At 43.6% G+C, this 22,204-nt stretch overlaps 3 protein-coding genes across 3 annotated transcripts; 1 reads left to right on the top strand and 2 right to left on the bottom strand.

Annotated features, from left to right (window-relative positions):
- The first annotated feature begins 16 nt into the window (after positions 1–16).
- Positions 17–4,095, top strand: LOC102721899 (probable glucomannan 4-beta-mannosyltransferase 6). The gene is made up of 10 exons (XM_040520495.1): positions 17–78; positions 179–504; positions 758–856; positions 991–1,243; positions 2,237–2,347; positions 2,462–2,598; positions 2,722–2,835; positions 2,985–3,184; positions 3,272–3,460; positions 3,551–4,095. The coding sequence occupies exons 1-10, from the start codon at positions 72–74 to the stop codon at positions 3,708–3,710; spliced, it is 1,596 nt and encodes a 531-aa protein (XP_040376429.1). The 5' UTR covers positions 17–71; the 3' UTR covers positions 3,711–4,095.
- Positions 4,096–11,714: 7,619 nt separating this feature from the next.
- On the bottom strand, positions 11,715–13,162 carry LOC102721615 (expansin-A5). Its single transcript, XM_015833793.2, has 3 exons — positions 12,859–13,162; positions 12,448–12,772; positions 11,715–12,354 (listed from the first exon to the last, which is right to left on the bottom strand). The coding sequence occupies exons 1-3, from the start codon at positions 13,091–13,093 to the stop codon at positions 12,045–12,047; spliced, it is 870 nt and encodes a 289-aa protein (XP_015689279.2). The 5' UTR covers positions 13,094–13,162; the 3' UTR covers positions 11,715–12,044.
- A 4,337-nt stretch (positions 13,163–17,499) lies between these two features.
- Positions 17,500–20,103, bottom strand: LOC102703757 (methyltransferase-like protein 7A). The gene is made up of 6 exons (XM_015833245.2): positions 19,886–20,103; positions 19,698–19,793; positions 18,997–19,215; positions 18,826–18,922; positions 17,949–18,011; positions 17,500–17,825 (listed from the first exon to the last, which is right to left on the bottom strand). The coding sequence occupies exons 1-6, from the start codon at positions 20,096–20,098 to the stop codon at positions 17,632–17,634; spliced, it is 882 nt and encodes a 293-aa protein (XP_015688731.2). The 5' UTR covers positions 20,099–20,103; the 3' UTR covers positions 17,500–17,631.
- Positions 20,104–22,204: the final 2,101 nt, after the last annotated feature.

The raw sequence follows: 22,204 nt of genomic DNA, 5'->3' as shown, positions 1-22,204 counted from the left end.
GCCTCCTCAAGCAGGTGTCTGAGCTAGCTCCCGAGTCCCAAGTCTACCCAGGGGGCCAGGAAGCAGCAGCAATGCAAGGTAGTAAGTACATCAAGAATGCATCGAGTGTTTCTTGACTTCTTTGTCTTTCCTAGCTCCACGAGCTCACCCCGTGCACGATCGCCGCCGATGCATGCAGGTGGCCGCGCCTTGCGCGCGAGCGATCGGCTCTTGGCTGCCCCTACCGTGGCCGAGGCCGTGGAGAGCTTGGTCCGGGCATGGCGGCAGGTGAGGGTGGAGCTGCTCGTGCCGCTGCTTAGAGGTGCGGTGGTGATGTGCGTGGTGCTGTCGGTGATCGTGCTGGCGGAGAAGGTGTTCCTCGGGGTGGTCAGCTCGGTGGTGAAGGTGCTCCGCCGGCGGCCGTCGAGGCTGTACAGGTGCGATCCCGTCGTGGAGGACAAGGAGGCTGGCTCGGCGTCCTTCCCCATGGTTCTTGTCCAGATCCCAATGTACAACGAGAAAGAGGTACAGTACGTGGCTTCAATCAGTTTTCTGAGCTCTGACATTTCCGGGAACACTGCGGTGTTCTCTTCTGAATAAGGGGCTCTGCCGTTTGGTCAGAGGAGCAAAACGATAATCCCAGTTATTGTCGTCTCATTCACCATCACTTTCAGATTAATGCATTGAACTTGTTCGTATGTTGAGCAGAGATGCTAGAACAGGGGATTCTTGGTTGTACTAGTATTGGTTCACGGGTAACCTAAGCTTAGCATTGCAGGTGTACCAGCTATCAATAGGGGCCGCATGCAGGCTCACATGGCCGGCAGATCGGTTGATAGTGCAAGTCCTGGACGACTCCACCGACGCCATCGTCAAGGTGAGATCGATCGATCATCGAATCTTGAACGTTGTCCAACCAAAACGAAGTAAATTTTGTTGATTGATCACACTAGAAAAGTAACCATGCAACTGACAGAATTCTTGCTGGCCATGAATCTGATCCTCGGGCAGGAGCTGGTGAGGAAGGAGTGCGACAAGTGGGGCAAGAAGGGGATCAACATCAAGTACGAGACGCGCAAGGACAGGGAAGGGTACAAGGCCGGCAACCTCAAGGAAGGGATGCGGCACGGGTACGTGCAGGGCTGCGAGTTCGTCGCCATGTTCGACGCCGACTTCCAGCCGGCGCCGGACTTCCTCCTCAAGACGGTGCCGTTCCTCGTCCACAACCCCCGCCTCGCGCTCGTGCAGACGCGGTGGGAGTTCGGTGAGTCGTCGTCGTCGTCGCGCGCTACGGCCTCCGGGCCGGGGCTCTGTTTGTTTTTTTTTTTTTTGGTTTCCCCGAAAGCAAACGGGCAGTGAAGCCTGTGCTGCTACAGTGCTACTGACCATGGTGTCGTTATTCGTTCTTGCGACGCTGTGCTCGCTAGCGTGGTAGCAGTACTACTAGTGTCTTGCTTGTTGGTACAGACGATAATGCTGCTGCCGACCTGCTACTGTCGTCTCCTCCCGCTCTAATAAGAACTCCAGTGCTCTGCAGTAAGTAGAAAATTTGGATCTTAGCCGAACTGCTAAACCCAACTCTAGTAGAAAATCAGGCCGACTCTACATGAAGGCAGACAGTGCCACATATGCTGGCCCAGTTTGTTTTTTTAAGACAGACGGCCCATCCAACTAGGCCCTCTTATTTGTGATCTGGTTGCGAATGTTTTAGGCTGCTCTTTTTCTTTACATTATTTCTCGTTTTTTTTGCATATTTTTCAAACGATAATTTTTTATTAAAATATTATATAGAAGTTTATCATCTTAGAGTTTTTTCAAGAGTAGATATTTAATTTTATAGTAATTAATTTTTGTTGTTTATACTATTAAATAACTATTAAAAATCAGATAATATATCATCAAGCAAAAGCAAAAAAACACAACCTTCGTCCTGTACTTCTCTAGTCGCTCGCTAGCTCCTGGATTATCCCAGACACGTTTTTTAAGTCCTTAAACGGTGCTTTTAAGATAAATCTGTATAAAAGTTTTTTTAAATAAATAAATTTATTATCAAGTTTGTAATGGTTAATGTTTGATTAATTTTCAACTATATACTTACTTAATAACCTGATATGACCGATCAGCAGATCGCTGCTGATCAGCCTAAATCTCTCTTACAAAGTTATGAACAGGGCCTTAAGAGTATAATACTAGCAGGATAAAATTCATATCAATTCTTCCCACGTCTGAGAGAAGTTTTGTTTAAGCTGCCTTGTAGTGAATGCTAACGACTGCTTGCTGACGAGAATGCAAGAGATGTCAATGGACTACCACTTCAAGGTCGAGCAGGAGGCCGGCTCCTCGCTCTGCAACTTCTTTGGCTACAATGGTATGCTCCTTGCTCGCCTCTTCCACTGCAATTGCTCCTTGCAGGCTTTCTCCCCTGCCAGTTTTGAGAGGTTTTGTTAATATTCTCCTTTTTTTTTGCTGTGAATGTGTCCAGGAACTGCTGGAGTGTGGAGAAGGCAGGCGATCGATGAATCCGGCGGCTGGGAGGACCGAACTACTGCTGAAGATATGGACCTGGCACTGAGAGCAGGACTGCTGGGCTGGCAGTTTGTCTATGTTGGTAGCATCAAGGTATTTTTTTTCACTTCCAGGTTCAGAGTGAGTTGCCTACCATAATGGCACGGCAAGCCATGAAGGCATAAACAAAAACATCACCGGATTGATTGAATAACTCGAGTTTGCTTCCAATTCCAGGTTAAGAGTGAGTTGCCGAGCACCTTGAAAGCTTATCGGTCCCAACAGCATCGCTGGTCATGTGGACCTGCACTCCTGTTCAAGAAAATGTTCTGGGGAATAATCGCTGCCAAGGTTAGTCTTATTTTCTCAGGTTGCAATGAACCCTAAAAACTGAAGCATCTAAGCTGTATTTGAGTAAGAGAATTATTGCAGCATTTCTTACCTCCAGAGATAGAATTGTCGGAAGATCCTTATAATCTTCATTTTTTTTTACACCGCAGAAAGTCTCGGTCTGGAAGAAGATATACATGACATATGATTTCTTCATCGCACGGAGAATCATATCGACGTTCTTCACCTCCTTCTTTTTCAGCGTACTGCTTCCCATGAACGTTTTCTTTCCAGAGGTGCAGATTCCGTTGTGGGAGCTGATCTTCATCCCTGCAGCTATTACTCTTCTCAGTTCAGTTGGGACTCCGAGGTTAGATAAGTGCTGTGTTACCCATCTTTTATGTCATCAGCTACTTGATCATAAGGATGCACATCTCACTAACTCCATGTGCTTTAGGTCAATCCATTTGATCGTACTTTGGTTCTTATTTGAGAATGTTATGGCACTGCACCGGCTGAAAGCCACCATGATCGGATTTCTTGAGGCTGGAAGGGCAAACGAATGGATCGTCACACAAAAGTTGGGAAATGTCCACAAGCTCAAATCTATTGTCAGAGTTACCAAGAGTTGCCGTTTCAAAGATAGGTAAATTTTGATCTGAATATATTGATCACACTGTATTTGATCTTCGCTATGAGTTTTGTGCTGATTTCTTCGTCTGCTGGTGCTTCTTAGGTTCCACTGCCTTGAGCTATTGATTGGTGGGCTGCTTCTGATATCTGCATGCTACGACTACCTGTACAGAGATGATAGTTTTTACATCTTTGTTCTGCCCCAGTCGATTATGTATTTTGCAATTGGATTTGAATTCATGGGTGTCAGTGTCTCTAGTTAGATCAAGACAGAGCAAAAGCAAGACCTGCTCAGGAACCAGGTTCATGTTAAAGCAGTCAATTGGGGGCACTTGTCTTTTGCATGTGACTTGTGAGAGGAAAAAGAACACTGCTGCATTGGAGAGCTTGGACAAATTGTTCAGAGCATATGGGAGATAAGAACATAGTGATCAAGCAGAAAATCATCTAGTCTTCTCGACGTATTAAAAGGGGCGTCACTGAAGAATGGCTTCACATATTATGTAACTTAGCATGTTAATAGTGGCAATTATCATTTCAATGCTACAGATATTGTAGCCCAATATTTTACCGGGTCGACAAAGGAAAATTTTACTCGTATACTCTTCATTCATTGAAGGGAGGTTGGTGACGTCTATAGGAGCGGCATTATCATCTGAGAGGACGTATTTGTGAGTCTGTGAGTTTATTCCTTGTTTAGTTCTAAATTTTTTTTTAAAAAACATCACATCGAATTTTTGGACAACTAAATAAAGCATTAAACATAAATGAACCAAAAAACTAATTATATAGTTATGAAAGAAATCTTGAAACGAATCTTTTAAGTCTAATTACTCCATAAGTGCTACAGTAACCAACATGTGTTAATGATGGATTAATTAGGCTCAAAAGATTCGTCTCGTGGTTTCTAGGCTAGCCGTGAAATTCGTTCTTTTATTTGTGCCTGAAAACTCCTTCCGACATCCGGTCAAATGTTCAATGTGATGTTTATATCAAAAAATTTTGGAACTAAACACCACCTCTGAGTGTTGTGTGTAAATTGTAATGATGTGTGCGGGTGAGTGAAAAATAAGGGGCCAACTACATGACGCCGGGCGCCGGCAACCACGGGCTAGATGGACAAGACACATGGGCACCGGACTCGGCGGCTGTGGACTTTTTTTTAAAAAAAATAAATAATAAATAATTTTATTATTAATTTCGAAAGAAAATATTTTTACCGTATAAATTTTTAGATCACACCAATATTAATGGAGTGACAAAATAACACGGTCACATAAGCTGGTTAGCACGGCAGGTTTACTATACCATCGACGATAACGTGGCATGATTGCATTGTCATATCACTGTAAAATCTACACAGCCAAACACTCTACATGGAAACGTTATATTGTGACGTCAGTGTTGGTAGCGTGGTTAAAATGTTTATACGATAAAATTATCTTTCTTCGAGATCTTGTAATAAAATCATTTATCAAAAATGTTTAAATTTAAAAAAAAATCGCAGCTGTGGCCGTGGAGAAGAGAGTGATCGGGTATTGGGCCAAAACGCTCGCATTTTGATGGCCTAAAAGGCAAGGGCTTTAGTGAAAGGAATAAGTTCGCTTTGGGTTAGATCGTATCCTAATCGTAATACCAAAAATATTGGTCCTATGAAAACCGTTCAAATAAAGTCCCTTGGCAGTATTAAAGGATGGTTTTGCTAATATGGCATCTCAGTCAGCAAAAAAAAATAAAAAAATTATAGAACCTACCTGTCAGTTGCCAAGTCAGAAAAAAAAGAACTTAATAAAATATAGGCCCACATGTTAGCCTAATAAAAAAAATAAAAAAATCCCCCTTTCTCCCCTCCGCACCGAGGCCGACGGCGGCGGCGGCAAGTGCGGGCGTCAGCGCAGGGTGGCTCAACCGCGGGGGGCAGCGGCGAGCTCGGGCGTGGGCGTGGGGTGGCGACTGCAATACACATCGCAATCAACCACATCGACGAGCAGCTGCCCACCTCCTGCCGCCTGCTCCACCTCCCCACCTGCCTCCACGCCGTCGAGCTGGTGCACCACGCCCGCTCCATCCTCGCCGACACCACGCGCCACCACATGGAGCTGGGCGCTGCCGTGAAGATCGCCGGCGAGGCCGCCGTGCTCTTCTGGTCCCGCCGCTTCTCCGTCCGCATCGACAACCACATCGTTGTCGATCCCGTCTTCCTCGCCGTCATCGAGCAGCAAAACCACTCCGAGATGCAACTCTGCCTCACCTGATTTCATTCCATTCCAATTCTGCCCCAATCAAAAAAACCCATCTTTCCTTACATTTGCAATGCAATCATGCAATGAGATGAGATTTCAAATGCAATGTTCATCATTTCAACAAATCTTGACACAAGATTATGCTGCTTCAGTAATCACACAGAAAAACAACAAATAGCTACACATAATAAAACTCAAATGGTGGGAAAGATAGTAAGGGCGTCGGTGCCATTGCCGCGCTTCTCCTGGAGGCCCCGCTCCCGGTAGCCCTTGAGCCCCGCCGGCGTCTGGCCCGGCAGTTCGCACCCACTACTGTCGCTGCCCCGCGCCCACGCATGAGCTCGTCGCTGCCCCCACGGCCAAGCCAGGGCCCGCGCCCACGCCTGCGCTTGCCGCCGCCGCTTGCGCCCTCGCCTGTTGCCGCCGGCCTCGATAGGGAGGGGAGAGAGGGGGATTTTTTTCTTATCTTAGCATCTGATAGTAGGTCTCATAAATTTTTTAATATATTTTTTTATAACCGGGAAACCAATCTTCAATCTGACTAGAGACCTAATTTAAACGGTTTTTATAATTTTAAGGGCCAATATTTTTTATTGCGGTCGAAGAACATTTTTGATATTTCATGATAACTCGAGGAAACCAGAGTGAACTTATTCCTTCGTGAAATATTTGAGATTCGATGCGCTATAACGGATTGAAACCGAGATGCTGACGGGCTGCCTAATATCGGTAAGGCCCATCTACAGCTTTCTGGACCCGTCTAAGCTTATATCACCCGATACATGAGCGTTACGGGTTGCCTGCAGAATCGGCTTCTACTCAGGTTAAGCCGAGTGTTACAGAGCCTCATGTAAAACAAGGACTTGTACGGTTATCAACACATGTCGGAAGGCCAAGTTCGGTAGATATCAATTGGGACATTTGATCGAATGTCACACACGAATCTTTTACGTCTAATTAATTTATCATTAGCATATATAAGTAAGTGTAGCATTTATGATTAATTATGAACTAATTAGGCTTAAAATATTTGTCTCATGATTTCTCCTTAATTTTTCAATTAATTATTTTTTCATTTAGATGTTCACAGATTTGATACTATGTTTTTGAAAAAAAAACTTTTTGAAAACTAAACGGGCCCATAGATCAACCCGTAACTTAAGAGTTTGTATATATCACCCAATAGCTCCGGTGGACGTTTATATAGGGTATAGTTTTACAAATTTTTCAAATAAAATTTTCTTTGTTAATTTCTAAGTAAAAATATATACTCCCTCCGTCCTAAAATAAACTAATTTTTCACTTTTTACCTTTAATTTTTGACTCTTCGTCTTATTTAATTTTTTTTGTGATTGATATTTTTATTTTTATTAGATGATAAATCATGAATAATATCTTACGTGTGACTAATTTTTTTAATTTTCTGAAAATTTTTCAAATAAGACGGATGGTATACGAAAATCGAAAAATTCGTTTTTTTGACAGAAGGAGTAAATAAAAGAATTGCCAAGATGAAGCGGAGCAGGGATCCGATGCGATCATGCGAGTGGGGTTGTGTCGATCCAACGGAAGCCACAATGCAACGGCAGCAAGCGACCGTCACAGCAGTTGATACGGCCACGAAACGTCGCCGCACCGTTCGAGATTTGAGACCGAGGCCGACGAGACGACTCCCTCTCGGCTCCCGTGCCAGACGTCGTCTACTACCCGATGGATCCATGGAAAACGTGAGCTCCGGAATTTCCTCTGGTCTTTTACGCTTTGTGCCGCGCAGCGCGTACTCTACGTCACCCTTTACTGCTGCTCCGTAGCCCGTAGTGCCGTACTCCCGATCTGAGTACTGATCTCTTCTTAACTCCACATTCGTGAGATAAATAATGTTGATGCAATTGGAAAAAAAATCAACAGCTTTTATAGATTCCACCTGCAATTTCTCGCTGTCAGTATCTGCTTAACGTCGAGCACTCACTCGAGCGTACAGTTTACCCGCCAAAACAAGTTCGGATTAACACCGCCACCGACGGAGAAACAAAGGTAAAGCAGCAAAAGTACAGTAATAAAGGTGCACCCCAACTAACCACCAGCGAGTCCAGGGCGAACGCAGTAGCAGCGGCCAGAAGCAAGTGGGAGGAGGCGATATCGCAAAGATTTCAAAGCTTCATGTGCACCACGCCATGCGTATCTGCATGCGGCTGCAGGCTTGCAGTACAGTTCAGTGGGCTGCCACTGACACTCGCACGTTGCTTGCCACCACCCCAACCTCCCGTGGAGCCGAGTTTAACCGGGGACGTGTGGCTTTTGCGCCACCCATGTCTCCCTCTCCCCTATGACCAAGCAGGGAGAAAGAAAGGAGTCCATCATCAATGGCGCGCCTGCCGTCTCCTTCCCTCTCGAACTGATTCAAGAGGTCGCATGCAAAAGCTAATCGTTCCCAAGCATCTTTTTCCCATGCCCTGGTACAGGATGTTGTCGGCTATCTTCGTTTCCGCCCCTGCGAAACCTCCTGCGGATGCCAAAAGATTTGCCTGTCTACGTCGTGCCTGTAGGACACTGGATATGAATTTTAGTTCCAAAAACTTTTTCAAAAATACCACGTGAAATTTTTAGACATCTAAATATAATATTAAATATAAATATAAACTAAAACTAATTACATATAGTTATAGGGAAAATCATTAGACGGATCTTTTGAGCCATAAGTGCTACAGTAACAAACATGTGTTAATGACAGAGTAATTACACTCAAAAGATTCATCTCGTAATTTATAGTGGGAATCTAAAATTTGTTTTATAATTAGACTACTTCTAATATTTTAAATGTATAGCCTCTCTTAAAAAATTTTGGGAACTAAAAGGGCCTCATTTGCTGTGTCTTGCTGTGTCTCGCTTGTGTCCAACGTTGAGAGTTTGTTCGTGTTAGAGATATAAATACATACGGTTAAAGATAACAGAGTCCAATAGAAACTCTAGATATAAAGATAAAATCCTAGAAAGATACGATATAATATTTATCTTGTACTCCAAGTTTCTATCTTCTATGTACCCTATAAATACATCCATGAGAGTCAGTTTAATATACAACAGAATCATAATAGATAATAGATTCCTCTCCCATTTAATATTTTCCACAGTTCGCTCTTACCAGAACTCGCCTGGTCAATGACTTTACTGGGGTGATTTTTTTCCTCATCAAATATACCTGGATGTGAGTGAGCAGTAGTGCACCGAACAGTATGTTAGATAATCACATTCTCATCGTCAGCGTGTACGCATGGCACGTTAAATTCAAGCGTTAATTAGATCATATCATTATAAATTTATATGTTTTAAAAATATCATTACATTCGACTATTATAAGAATGTTATTACAATTTCATGACTATATCGAAATATGCCTGTACGTGTACCCTTTCAGTACACATTTTGAAATTTTTGGATCATTTTGCGCTCCATACCGTTAGACTGCACACTTTAGGACAGCGTTGCAAGTGCAAAAGTTAATTTGGTTCAAAAAATTTATAAATGCATTGAAGAGATACGCAGTGACATATTTTAAAAAAAATTTGAAATTATAATGACATCCTTCTAATTAGTTAAATAATAATAATATATTTCAAACAAGAAAATTGTAATAAAATAGATCTAATTAACCCTAAATTTAAACATTTAGCGTTACTGTATTTGCATCACCAGTACCGAACACAGACACTCTACTATCTTTGTCCCCAACAGCCTTTCCTTCGTTAATCATACACTTGAGTAGCTGAAGTGCTGGACACAATCGAAGAATCCAATGGGTAGAGCATAATACTAGCTCACTGGTACTGATGGTCTCCGGTCAAAAATTGGCGGCCAGAGATTGGAATGACGGTTCTAGAAATCCGCATCCAGCGAGAAACAGATTCCCGTGTTTCCTGACCACTGCTCGAGTCTTCCGCTTTTCGGAGCAAAACTTCTTGAGCTCTGCCGGCCTCGCAGACTTGAGTTTTACCGGTTTGTGATGAACTGATGACTGGATGGAGGAATCTCTATGCTGGTATCCAAGGAATGCTTGAGGGCGTTTTGTATGCAGTACCACCACCGCACATCAGGTCACTCACAGCGCAGATTCTAGGATAATTTATATTAAATACAATGTCACTTTATTGATACAGTAGTTTATTTACTAAAAAGAGATATAAAAATAAATAAATTGGTTCTAGATTAAAGATTAAAACTCAGTGTCTCATCGTAAAACAATACTGTCTCTGATAGAGACGACTATGTGTCTGTTTAGGGAGCTTTAAATTCTAAGAAGAAGCTGCTTGGTAGCAGCTTCTGAAAATCTGTAAAAGCTCCTAAATCTAGCTTTTCCAGATTCTAGATTCTTAGTTTATTTTCTAGAATCTATAACTACAGATTCTCAGAAGCTGTGAACCGTTTGGGGCAGCTTCTGACAAAAGCTGCAGCTGGGAGAAGCTCCCCCAAATAGACCCTATGTCATATCATAACAAGATACAAAAGTTACATTCCAAAAAAATTTCTTGACATGATGTTCTAGATTATAAAAAACACTTTAGTTAGGCCTTGTTTAGTTTAAATTTTTTTTTTCCAAAAACATCACATCAAATCTTTGGATACATAAATAAAGCATTTAATATAGATAAACAAAAAACTAATTGCACAGTTACGGAAGAAATCTTGAGACAAATCTTTTGAGCCTAATTAGAAAGTGATTAGCCATAAGTGCTACAATAACGAATATGTGCTAATGACGGATTAATTAGGCTCAAAAAATTCGTCTCACGGTTTCCAGCCGGAATCTGAAATTTGTTTTATAATTAGACTACGTTTAATACTTCAAATATGTATCCGAAAACTTGATGTGCTGTTTTTGCAAAAGTTTTTTTTGCAAACTAAACACCACCTTAGTTTCTAACATTGTGAGTGCCGGCTTAGTCTTTTGTTGATGAATAGATATATTATTTTTGTGAGATGATAAACTATTTTTTTGCACAAATCACCGTTATTAATTGAAGAAAAAACTGAAAATAAGAGTAAGTATAATAAAGTGAACTCTAAAATATCATATTTATGTTTACGTGAACTAAAGAATAAAAGTATGATACATATTTGCAACCTACTATACTAGAGATGAAGATGTACCGTAAATTAATAATGTACTGTATATAGCTATTTTAAAAATTAATTCATATTAACTACTACTATTGATTAGTAACTACTCCAGTTCTACTGATCTTACTTTAATCTGCCAAAAGAACGAACCGCAGTTATCCTGATTTCCTGGAGATTGGTCTGGACTATGGAGTTGCACACGATTACGGTTTGAGTCAGACTCGGTCAAATGTCTAAAAAGAACAGCCAACATACACGCCAATAGCACCGATACAATTGTTTTTGCCAATCCCAAAATCCATTTCTTTAATGATGTTTCACATATACGGCGGCGACTGCGCTTGGCATGCCGGCCATGTGATGGTATTATGGACTTTATTAACCCCGCTGCTAACTGTCGCTCTGCTCCACACGACGATCGACCTACTTCTCGGTCACACTGCTGCGGCTGCGTCCGCCCGAGTTTCGTCGAACTGTACCATCTGGCCGTGAACGTTGTGCGCAGCCATGACGTTGCTCACGGCGCTGCGCTGGGGCACCAACCTCCGTTGAACGACCTTCGCCTGCGCGCGCCGAGCAAGTTTGGCCACCTACGGTGAGACTGCGCGCAGAGGAATGTGATGCGCGAGCGGGCAGCAAGTACGGTGCAACGAGCATTCCACAACCAGAACGGATGATTGCAGATAGCAGTTACAATACCTCCGTTGCAAAACAATAAGCAAACACTGTATTTAACGAGAATATAACGATTTCGACAAGCACATGTTACTACTAAAACAAAGCAGTATAAGGTGATCATAAGCAGCAGACAGGGCATACAATGCCTAAATTAACCCGTTTGACACCCTCAAAATGGGGGCAAGTACAACTAACAACCAGGCAAAACCATGCAAAATTAACATATCAAACTAGGAGAAGGCCATTCCAAGAGGCCCATTTTGCTACTTTGGCGGGTGATACAAGGCGGCCTCTGTTAATCATACCAGCCTTACCACCACTTCCAATCCCTAGCCAAAAGCTCCCACAAAAGCTCAACTAATGGTACTACCCAACTACCACTAGCGATAACAACACAAAGCCCATGCTAATACAAGGCCAAACAACCAGCTAATACTGCTACCCAAGAACCAAGGGGAGACCAGTACCAATCATAAAACAATGGCACTTCCCAGCACAGTCCAGTTGGGAGCATAGTAGCTACTGCAACTACTTGAAGATGTTTGAGTAAATTGGAGTGAATCAGTTGAACTGGGCCCCGCTGAATGTCTGGCCGAACGACCAGCCACGGGGTACGGCGTTGTTGGAGACGACGGAGCGGCCGTCGCCGGTGGTGACGCGGAAGGAGAGCATCTGGGCGTTGAGGAGGGAAGCGCTCTGCCAGTTCTGGCCCCAGTTGCGCGACAGGGCCTGCCACGCCGCCGAGCGCTCCGACTTCACGGCCACCGCGTGCACGTCGCCGGCGCCGCCCACGTTGGTGACGAGAACAAGGTTGAAGTAGGAGTGGCCGTTAATGGTGAACCGGATCCCGCCCTTCTTCAGGCACGCCACCCTGCCCACACGAACAAGAACGCCATGGTCAGCACGGTTAGCTGCAAGAAAGCGAAACACAAAAGGAAAAAAGTTGCTGGATTTAGGTACTGACCGGCGGTAAGAGACTGGGACAATGCCGGCCTTGAAGAGGGCGATGCGCTGGAAGACGGGCTGAGACATGTCGAAATGCGCGCGCGGGGGGTTGCACCAGCCGCCGTCATCGGAGGGGAGCGCGTTGTTCGGCGGGCAGAAGTTGGTGGCCGTGACGACGACGGAGCCCGGCAGGCACGAGTGGCTCCCGCCGCCGGCGACCGCGTCGCAGCGCACCTCGAAGCAAGCGCCGCAGCTGAGACCGTTGTTGAACAGCGCCGTGCTCAGCGCCGCCGTGTTCGTCCCGTACCCCTGGCTGTAGAGGTTCCCGTACCCACACGCCCCTCCTGCACGAAACAAACGCACGCAAAGCAGTGAGCTTTCCGCATGTTACAGCACAGCACTATCACGAGCATACGAAAAAAAAACGTACCCATCGTGCCAGACGCGTCACCCCCGCCATAGAAGGTGGCGTGCGCCGACGACCACGCGCCACGGCCGAGCGGCGCGTGCGGCTGTCCCTGGCCGTGACCGTGTCCGCCGACGTGCGGTGCGTGCCCGCGCCCGTGCCCGAATCCGTGGTGCCCCAGCACAAGTCCACGGGACAGCGCCGGAGGGAGGAGCGCGGCCACGAGGACAGCTGCGAGGAGTGTTCGGCGGGACGCCATTGCCACGGGACGGGGTCGACGCACGCGGGTGGGGTGGGCTGGGACGACGAGAGTGCGGCGGTGGCGGGGCGGAAGCGTGCGGCGGTGAGGTTGTTGGGGACAGGCATAAATAGAGGGGGAGGTAAGGTACCCGGGGTGCGTGGGAACCGTGAAACGAACGGGTTTGAAACGGCGTGGCGTAGGGCGGGGCGGCGCACGCGGGTGGGGCTCACAGCGTGGGGCAGGCACGGCGCGGCCTGGGCCCCTGCAAAAGCTCGCAGCAGCACCGGGCACGTAGGGACACGGGATTTCGGGGGCGTTGGGAGGCGTGGCGGGAGTGGGAAAAAAGGTTGGCGTGGTGGAGTAACAAGAGCAAGCTGATAACATAGTTAATAGTTAATAAGTTAGATATAAGATTTTTTATAGTCAGTTTTTATTTTATCTATATATTAGTTAGCTTTTTATCATTAATATATGATCTATATGTTATTCTCATAGAGTTTTTTGGCTTTTGTGTCCGAGCTGGCTATAAGCTTACAGCCCTCTTACATTCTCTCTTCCCCTCTCTTCTCCACGTAACCATTTAGCCAGCTTATAACATGTTATTATTATACTTGCTCTAAAGACGGGGAAGCAGCCCGGCTCGGCGGTGCCTTTGGAAGTCGAAACCAGCGCGCGGCGGGCACCGAGCGGGGAGTTTACACGTCAAGCCCGCTGCTTCTGCTATCTTCCCTGGCCGGCTCTCGTACATTTCCCGCTTTAAAACCAGGAATGGTGTGATACACCACGCCGGGTTACCGCGCCAAGAGCTTCCGGCTTCTACACTAGCCTTTGCGTTTGGGCCTGTATATTCGACTATTCCAAAAAAATGTGATATTCTAATAGTACAATCCTACTGTACGTGGGAAGGTTTTGTCTACGCAACAAGCATATTATACAAGTACTTACGGCTGCGAAAAACTTGCACTATTCTAACGGAGTCGTCAGCTCAGGAGCTACACGTCCTCCATATTTTAAGGCAAGGTTTAATTGGCATCTTTGACCGACCCACGAGACAACAGTCTACTACAACTGCACACAGCAGTCTGACGACGGGTTTCACTGCAGAACATTACTCCTGCCGTTCTTTTTTCAAATATTTTGGGAAAAATCATGTGAGCACGAGTGAAAATTAAAACTAGCTCACTCTTTTTACAGGAAGTTCAATACTATAGCCGCTCCTAGCTTTAATTTATTTATAGTAATTTAATAGTTAATTTATACAATAGTTATCTACAAAATATATAATGTCATGTCTCACCTGTTATACACGTACTGTGACTTCAAGTTTATGCTGCAATTGATTATAAATCTATAGCTCGTTGTTATTCTCTTCTATTTTTTATCTTCTAAAATATATTTATATCTGTCTTATGCTCCTAGTGTACCTGCTGCTCGTAGTGAGATGTAAGAGCAGGTACAATAGCAAGCTATAAGTCAGTTGTAAACATATTTTAAGAAGATAAAAGCACACAGATACAATATATGTATGATAAGTATGACATAATATTATATGTTTTGTAGCTAACTATTTTATGAATTGGCTATTAGATTAACTATAAATAAATTAGAGCTACAGATGCCTATACTATCCAAGTTGCTCTAACTGTCTGGCAGGCTTATTTAATGCTAGTAAAGTTACTACATTTAATGTACTCTACTTCTACCGGTACCAACACGAAGACCTAACTGCGAAATTCTCAAGTCCAAATCATTCATGGGCCTATTGGCCAATGGGCCAGATATGACGCCAGTTTATGTTTTACTATTATATTTTTGTGTCATAATAAGTATACTTTTAAAATTCATATGTATTTTAAAAAATGTATTTGTACAATATTCATTGACCTATCAATCACGTTATATACAATTTTTTTTCTTAATTTTGCCCCTAACGACCTATCACTTCACGCGATCCTCTTAATTAATGATAATATTTATTTCAACTAATTTATCTCTATAGAGCTAGAAATACATATATATTAAGACAGAGGGGGTGATAACGTTGAACACCTCAAAGCATGAAATGCCAGTCGTAATATAGCGAATGGCAGGTATAGAGTTCCATGTATGAAATTTGAATTTTCAATTTTAATGATGGAATATATTTTGAAGTTTTTATTGTAGTTTATTTTCAAGTATCGACTTTTATGAGTAGATCTATGAGAGAACATATATATAAAATTTTAATCAAAATATTTTTTGTTTACGAATATACCATTTGGCTTGAGCCAAATGATGACCCCTTGCGGTTTTTTTTACTGTACGGCGATTCAGTCAGGTAGTGGTAACTGCTAGCAAACCGTGATACTGGCCGGGAAAAGAAATACAACGATCCTGGCTGCATCATTATATCTGGGCTATTTTGTTTCCAGCGGAGGACGAAAGATTATTTAATTTGTGTGAATGCTATCTAACAGTGTAAATGATGAAATTAGATAATAGAATGCTAAAAAAACTATTTTAGAAAGCTGGGGCAATAAACTTATATATAGAAACTTATTTTGAAAAAAATATGCCATCAACAATTCGAGAAATGACGTGCAAAAATCGAGAAAAATTCTAAGAATAATCAGAGAAAAAAATATACCGATGATACCAAATTGTATCGGTGGTCATTAGAAGTAACAACAAAATTGCAATGTCACTGGCCCGCGTCCGTTTTAATCTTTCAGACGGTGACGCTGGAAGCTGCAGCAGCAACGGTGGACAGAAGGAGCACATGCTGGTTGCGACACCGCGCATGACAACATCTGCGCAAGAGATCATTTGTCCAACGCACACAGGTTCGGACGACGAACACACTGGACCAGGAGTCCAGAAGAATTGAACACGCCCACCAAACTGGACCCAGATTACGGGGACCAGTACCCGGTCGTTTTGCCAACAGAAACACGTCGCCCGTGCGGTGCCATGCCACAAGCACAATTTGCAATATCGTTCCGAAACTGCGAGGCCTGATATCGTATCACCCAAAAATCACGTAAAATTAAAATTAAAATAAAACGCCGTTGTTTGTAAGGAAAATTATGTGGTATCTAACGGTTTATCGTGATTTTTTGACGATAATCACGATGGTTTTCATAATATACGTCAGTAATTATGGCGCAACGATCAGTATCGAAAGTCACGATTTTAGATTAAAAATGCTGTGATATGTTATGATTATCGTGTATATGTTGTGATATGTCATCACGATTTTTTTCTTTTGGATTTTTTTGTCAATTTTCTTTAAAGTTTTAAAATCTCATGAAATTTTCTAAACCATACGTTGGCTCCACGAGATGGTAAAACAACCGGTGTAGTACAAAATGTCTTCTTGGCCTCGTTTGGAGCGGGCGTAGTACAAAATTTTGCCAAGAGGAAAGCAGTGAAGGATGCCAGCCAGGCCCTTTCGCAGAAACTGTAGGGGACCCGTGAGGCCCCCCAGCGGCGTCACAGCCCCACACAGGCGTAGTGAATGCAGGGCACGAGCCAAACCAAAGCCATTGTCGCTCACACTGGCGCGTATCCTCGGGGTGAGCACATGTGTCGCGCAGTGGACAGAGGGCGCGACCCGGCGGCGGCCGCGCCATGTGTCGCGCGCGCGAGGCAGACGAACGTGCAAGTGTCCTGCACCGTGCGTACGTGACAGCGTGAGCACAGAGGCCACCGCCCCTCGCCGTGTGTGTGTCACGGTGGTCACCTTCTTCTTCTTCTTCTTGGCTCGGCCCCACGGTGGAGTGAATGTGGTGGGCTGGTGAACACGCCACAAGTTGACAGTTCCAAGTTGCAGTAAACCCAGACAGGCCCCGGACTAGCCCAATACAACAACAATCGAAGAGGCCCGTTTATTAAAGCCCACCCAGTATACACATACTACCATCTCCGGAGCATGCAGCCCTTCCCGAAGACCAACACATTTGACCATGTGCCTGGGGCCCTGGGGCCCTGAAAAATTCAGCCTTGGAAACCTAGCGTGCTACGGTGCCATTACTGCCCAATTTCAAAATATAGTAATATAACAATGTATTATAACGTATCTATATAATTGATGATGTATTGTAGAAGTCCATAGATAAAAGAAACGGTTTCTTAAATAAACTACTAAGGTAGCCGTGTTTTATGGTTGACGTGAGCATGACCCCGCTTCTAAGCAACAGAGCTTTTGCACGTGTTTTGTTTCATCGAGATAATAATTTAACCCATGGTAACTTTTTTATAATGTAGTTTGTTGACACAAAATTGCTATTAATATATTTGTATCAGAAAGTCTTATGATTATACTTTTGTGTTACATAAATAATACTCCTATGTTAATATTTTTAAAACGAAGTAGTTCATATTGTCAAAGACTTTACCTAACAAATACACGCTATATTTTGAAACAGCTAACAAATACACGCTATATTCTGAAACAGAGGAATCGGTTAGTAATAGATGGTCAAATCCTGTAACAAAACAAAATACGCTATATTGTTGACGGACAACAAGATAATTTAAAGAATAATTTACACGATTAGATACAGCAGAATGAAACTTCATTTACATGCTACTCCATAAACATGGGGGCTGAGGATAAATGCGGTAGACAGGCGAGTCGTGTTCAGGTCCAAGCTCGAGAACCCAGCTTCCCTGATGATTTCCCCTGTTTCCCTGGTGAGGTGGCACCCGTCAGAGACAAATTGCTGCAGAGGATTAAGTGCGCCTTGCACGAACCGGAGGAAGGATCCATCTATGCCACCGGGCAAAATGAGCAGGACAGTCAATAATGTACTCCAACAACAGAAAATCTCTAAATAGAAATGAATCTTAAGCCATTTCTGTGTAAAATGTGAATGAGAATAGCAGGAGGTACCAGGCGCAGCAACATGCTCAATGAATATGTAGACACCACCGGGCTTTAGGACACGCTTTATTTCTGCACGAGTTAAAGGTGCAGTGTTGTTTAGAAAATGATTTTTCCAATTCAATACTCCATACATATTAGTATATCATAATATTTTCTAGACTTCACTAGATTCCTTTATTGATTAATGTATATAGTTTATATATACGACTAGATTTATAAGCATCTCTATGACTCTAGATAAGATTATATGATTTTACACTATGAAATGGAGGGATTATTATTTTGTTGCCTATGGAAGGTAAAATGGGCATGTCAAAATCCATGAGATACTAAGATATGGTCCAAACGTGGAATTGAACGAAAAATATACAGATAAAAACACAAGTCTTGGCTTCAGTTACGTAAAAAGGATGAAGAGAAACAGAAATGGCAATCAGTTTGGACTTTTCTTAGCAGTAACTTAACTCGAGTGACTTGAGTTCTAGGTTACAGTGATTTCTTATTTATACTCCTATAAAAAAGAGTTGCGGTGGCCCACCACCATTACCAACTATTTATTTGTTATAAAAAAAATAAACTATCGAACCCACATATCAACCACTTCGGTTAATACTTTACTTTTTGTGGGAAGAAACAATAACCGTGGGAACAATGAGCCACATGTCTATGAAAATAGATAAATCAATTAAGAGATGACATGTAAAAAATAATAATAATAATATGTTAATGATATTTTTCTTTAATAAAACCCCCGATGCAACACATGCATTATAATAAGTTTATGAATATTTTCATCATTTTGCCTCACAGCGCAATTATCCCAAATTGTAAAGAGCATTTGTACTCAGATAAGAGATACTCCTGTTGTAAAGATGACTTTTACCTCTCAATGCCATTTCAACATCACTTACTGAACACAATACCAGAGTGCCAACGACTGCATCCATTGAATTGTCCTCAGCCGGCAAAGCTTCACCAACCTAAATACAATTACGCCTCAAAAGACAGTTCACAGAGGTAATAGGAGAAACAGTCTGCTCAGAAGGCACCATACCCCTCTTCTGAAGGTGAAGTTCGAAGGTGGAAGTCCAGCAGACACTGCTGCTGCTCTGGCATACTCCTCCATGTGCTTGTTAGGATCCACCCCAACTATGTTAACGCCATCAGCATTTGCATAGTACTTGAGGTTAGGGCCTGTTCCAACACCAAGCTCAAGAATGTCCTTCCCAGCAGTCATCAATTGGGAAAAGAGTTTTGATTTATACTCTGAAATCTGCAAAATTCATTATGTGAGAAGACCAGCATGGTCACGGCATATGATCAATATCACACCACAATCCCTGAGGAAAAACATGTACATCTTTTTGAACAGTGAAGCTAAAATAACTGATGTGGATTTAAGATCATGACGTCTACTCGCTAACACCCCGGGTGCTTATTTGTGAGTTTTGATGTAGTGATATCTATGAAAAAAAAAATCAGGTACTAAGACAGATCAAGAGTTCACATAAATCAGACTGTAGAGGTTGTACAGACATGTGAAGGATATGATCAACAAATCACGGATGGCACAATTAACATTGATATCAAATGGGGCGTGTTGATTTCAGTGAGCAGCAGTACAGTTGTCCATATAGGTGAAAACCTATGATGGGCTTGCACGCTTGGTCTCTTCGAAGTTGGAAACCGATTAGCAAGCCCCAAGCTTCAGGACGGCAAAGAGGTGAAACTGCAACTAAGGGGGAAAGCATATACCTCGGCTTCGTACGGTTTCATGAACCTGTCCATGGCGGTGGCATACATCTTCTCGTACCACTCCGGCCTGGCCGGGTGCACCCGCTCAAGCATCACCTGCACAAAGCGAAACCCAGGTACGGGCAGCTGAGAATACAGCCAGGAAACCACCACGGGAAGAGTCCTAGCACGAAAAGGAAGCAGCTTACTTCGGGGTCGACGGGCGAGGCGGCGGGCGAGGGAAGGGCGAGCAGAGGGAGGAGAGCGGTGGCCGAGGTGGAGCCGATGAGGTGGCGCCGGCCACAGCGGCAGAGGGGAGGGAGGGCCGCGCAGGTGCATAAGCGGCGGGCTTTGGTGGTGGTGGTTGAGGTGAGAGGTGGCTGGCGGGCCACCGGCTGCGCGACGGCCGCCTGCGGCTGCATGCCGTTCGCCGGAGAGGGAGCTAGCTGGGGGAAGCAAGGAGTACGCCACCCAATCTCGAAGGCGTATTGCGTGTTTACTATACGTGAGTACTACTTTACTTGGATTTGGCAGAATCGAGGCCCATATATGTAGGAGTACGCTCAGCCCATCGACGGATTAACCTTTGGGCTTTTCTTCGTGTGTAAGCAATTTGACCAGAAAACCGCAGCGCCGTTTCTTCCGATCTGAAGAGTTTGGTTCTCTCTTTGGGTGTGTGTCTCTCTCTCTGCGAGTCCCGTTGACCAATTGTTTGTTTGGGGACAAAACACACGCACGCACACACGGCTTGCGACTACCACGATTTTTCTGTGGTTTTTCTTTAGGTTGATTCGGTTAATGTTGACCAAATAGAAACAGGCGTGACAACCGGAAGCGGGTGCGCACAAGTGTTCTCCTAGACCATCACCGGCATGTTGGACGTTTTCTTGACGGTGATTCGACTACAGCCCTACCTTCTCGGCTAGATACATTTGGTCGCTAAAGATATTCATTCATAAGTCACTTAATAGGAGTAGTCTGAGAGAGAGAGAGAGAATTTGATGGAGTATATAAGGATGAGACCACCTTAAGTCTCGCTAATGTTTTTTTTTCGTTTCAAACACTACTAGCATTTTACGTTTTATATTTCAGTCCAAATTTTTTTTTAACTTACATGCAATACCAGTATTTTAAACTAAGACCCAAAATTTTGAGAAAAAATAGTAAACAGCTATAAAATTATCAAATTCCTGAATTATCATTCCCATCACCGGCCACCGACTCTTTCTCCCTCCCTACCCTCTACTATCGCCAGTTACCATTCCTATCTCTGTTTTCAAATTTTTCATGTGGCAATCAATGAGCCCAAGGGGAGGCCCATTGCTCACCACATTATCGTTGCGTGTATTGATATACCAAGGTTCTCCGTATAGATGGCTAGCGATCATAGATGCCTCATCGTGTTCTTTGGCCACCTTGGTGGCACAAGGGATGAGGAGGGGATGGAAAAGGCGGTGACCCCAATGATAGTGTGACAAATCAAGGATGACGAGCTCTGTGAGGTACAATGATAGTATCATCTTATCTTTTATCGTTCTCCTCTCTTCCACTCTCGTCCTCTTTCTGTTTGTTGTCGTCAGAGCTTCGTGTTAAGGTAGGGATAGGGGTTGAGCGGATCCCTGAGTAGCCTAACACCAAGGGTCGTGTTGCGTGTCCTTAATCATAGTTGATGCACCTATAGTGCATGTCCTTAATCATAGCCGATGCACCTATAGCCTCGCCAAGGAAGGAGCAAGTCTAGAGGGGCACAACCTAGACCTACCTAGAGGGGAATCATTGATAAGGAAACTCCAAAACATGCATTACATCACTATATTATATTGTGAATGGTCTAATAGTTGTACTTATCTATTTGATATGTACATACTTTTTTGAACAAATCAAGTCATGTTGTATCTACGTGGTGCATGAAAGCTCGTCTGTGTTTTCTGCTATTTATATTACAATGTTTTATTCACACTAGCGATATCCCTTCAACAACAGTTACTTGATAAGTACATTTAGAAGTATTGCCAATCATGTATATCTCTAGTTCACTGCTTGCCCTGTTCTTTGAAAACTAGGAGTAACAACGAGGGCTTTGACTTTTTGACACTCTTAAGATTGAGGTTCGATTATTTGACATCATTATGACCTACTGTTATTGACTCAGATGGTCTCACATATCATACTCACGAGTATCAACATAAACAATTAGCCAGTAAAAAATATCAAATCATCAAATTTATCGAGTAACTAACAATATAATTACCAACTCTACCATGACATGATGAATTCTGGGAAGAAAGAATTGTGGCTAGAAGATCCATATAGGCGTATGCCTCCGAACTCTGAAACGTGAAAACTTTATTAAGGTAAACGCATCAAGCCACTACATTCCTTCGCCATTTTCACTGAAATCATCGAGCTTCTTTGCTACATGTGCGCTCCACGAAACGTTCAGATGAGCACATGATGCACATCAGCCTGCTGCACAGGCAGCACAGCCGACAGGCTCGACCGCTGGGGCTTGGCTTCTCTGCAGTCTG

This window comes from Oryza brachyantha, chromosome 2 (assembly GCF_000231095.2).
Source record: "Oryza brachyantha chromosome 2, ObraRS2, whole genome shotgun sequence".
NCBI classification, from domain to species: Eukaryota; Viridiplantae; Streptophyta; class Magnoliopsida; order Poales; family Poaceae; genus Oryza; species Oryza brachyantha.
This window is presented reverse-complemented; position numbering and strand designations above follow the sequence as displayed.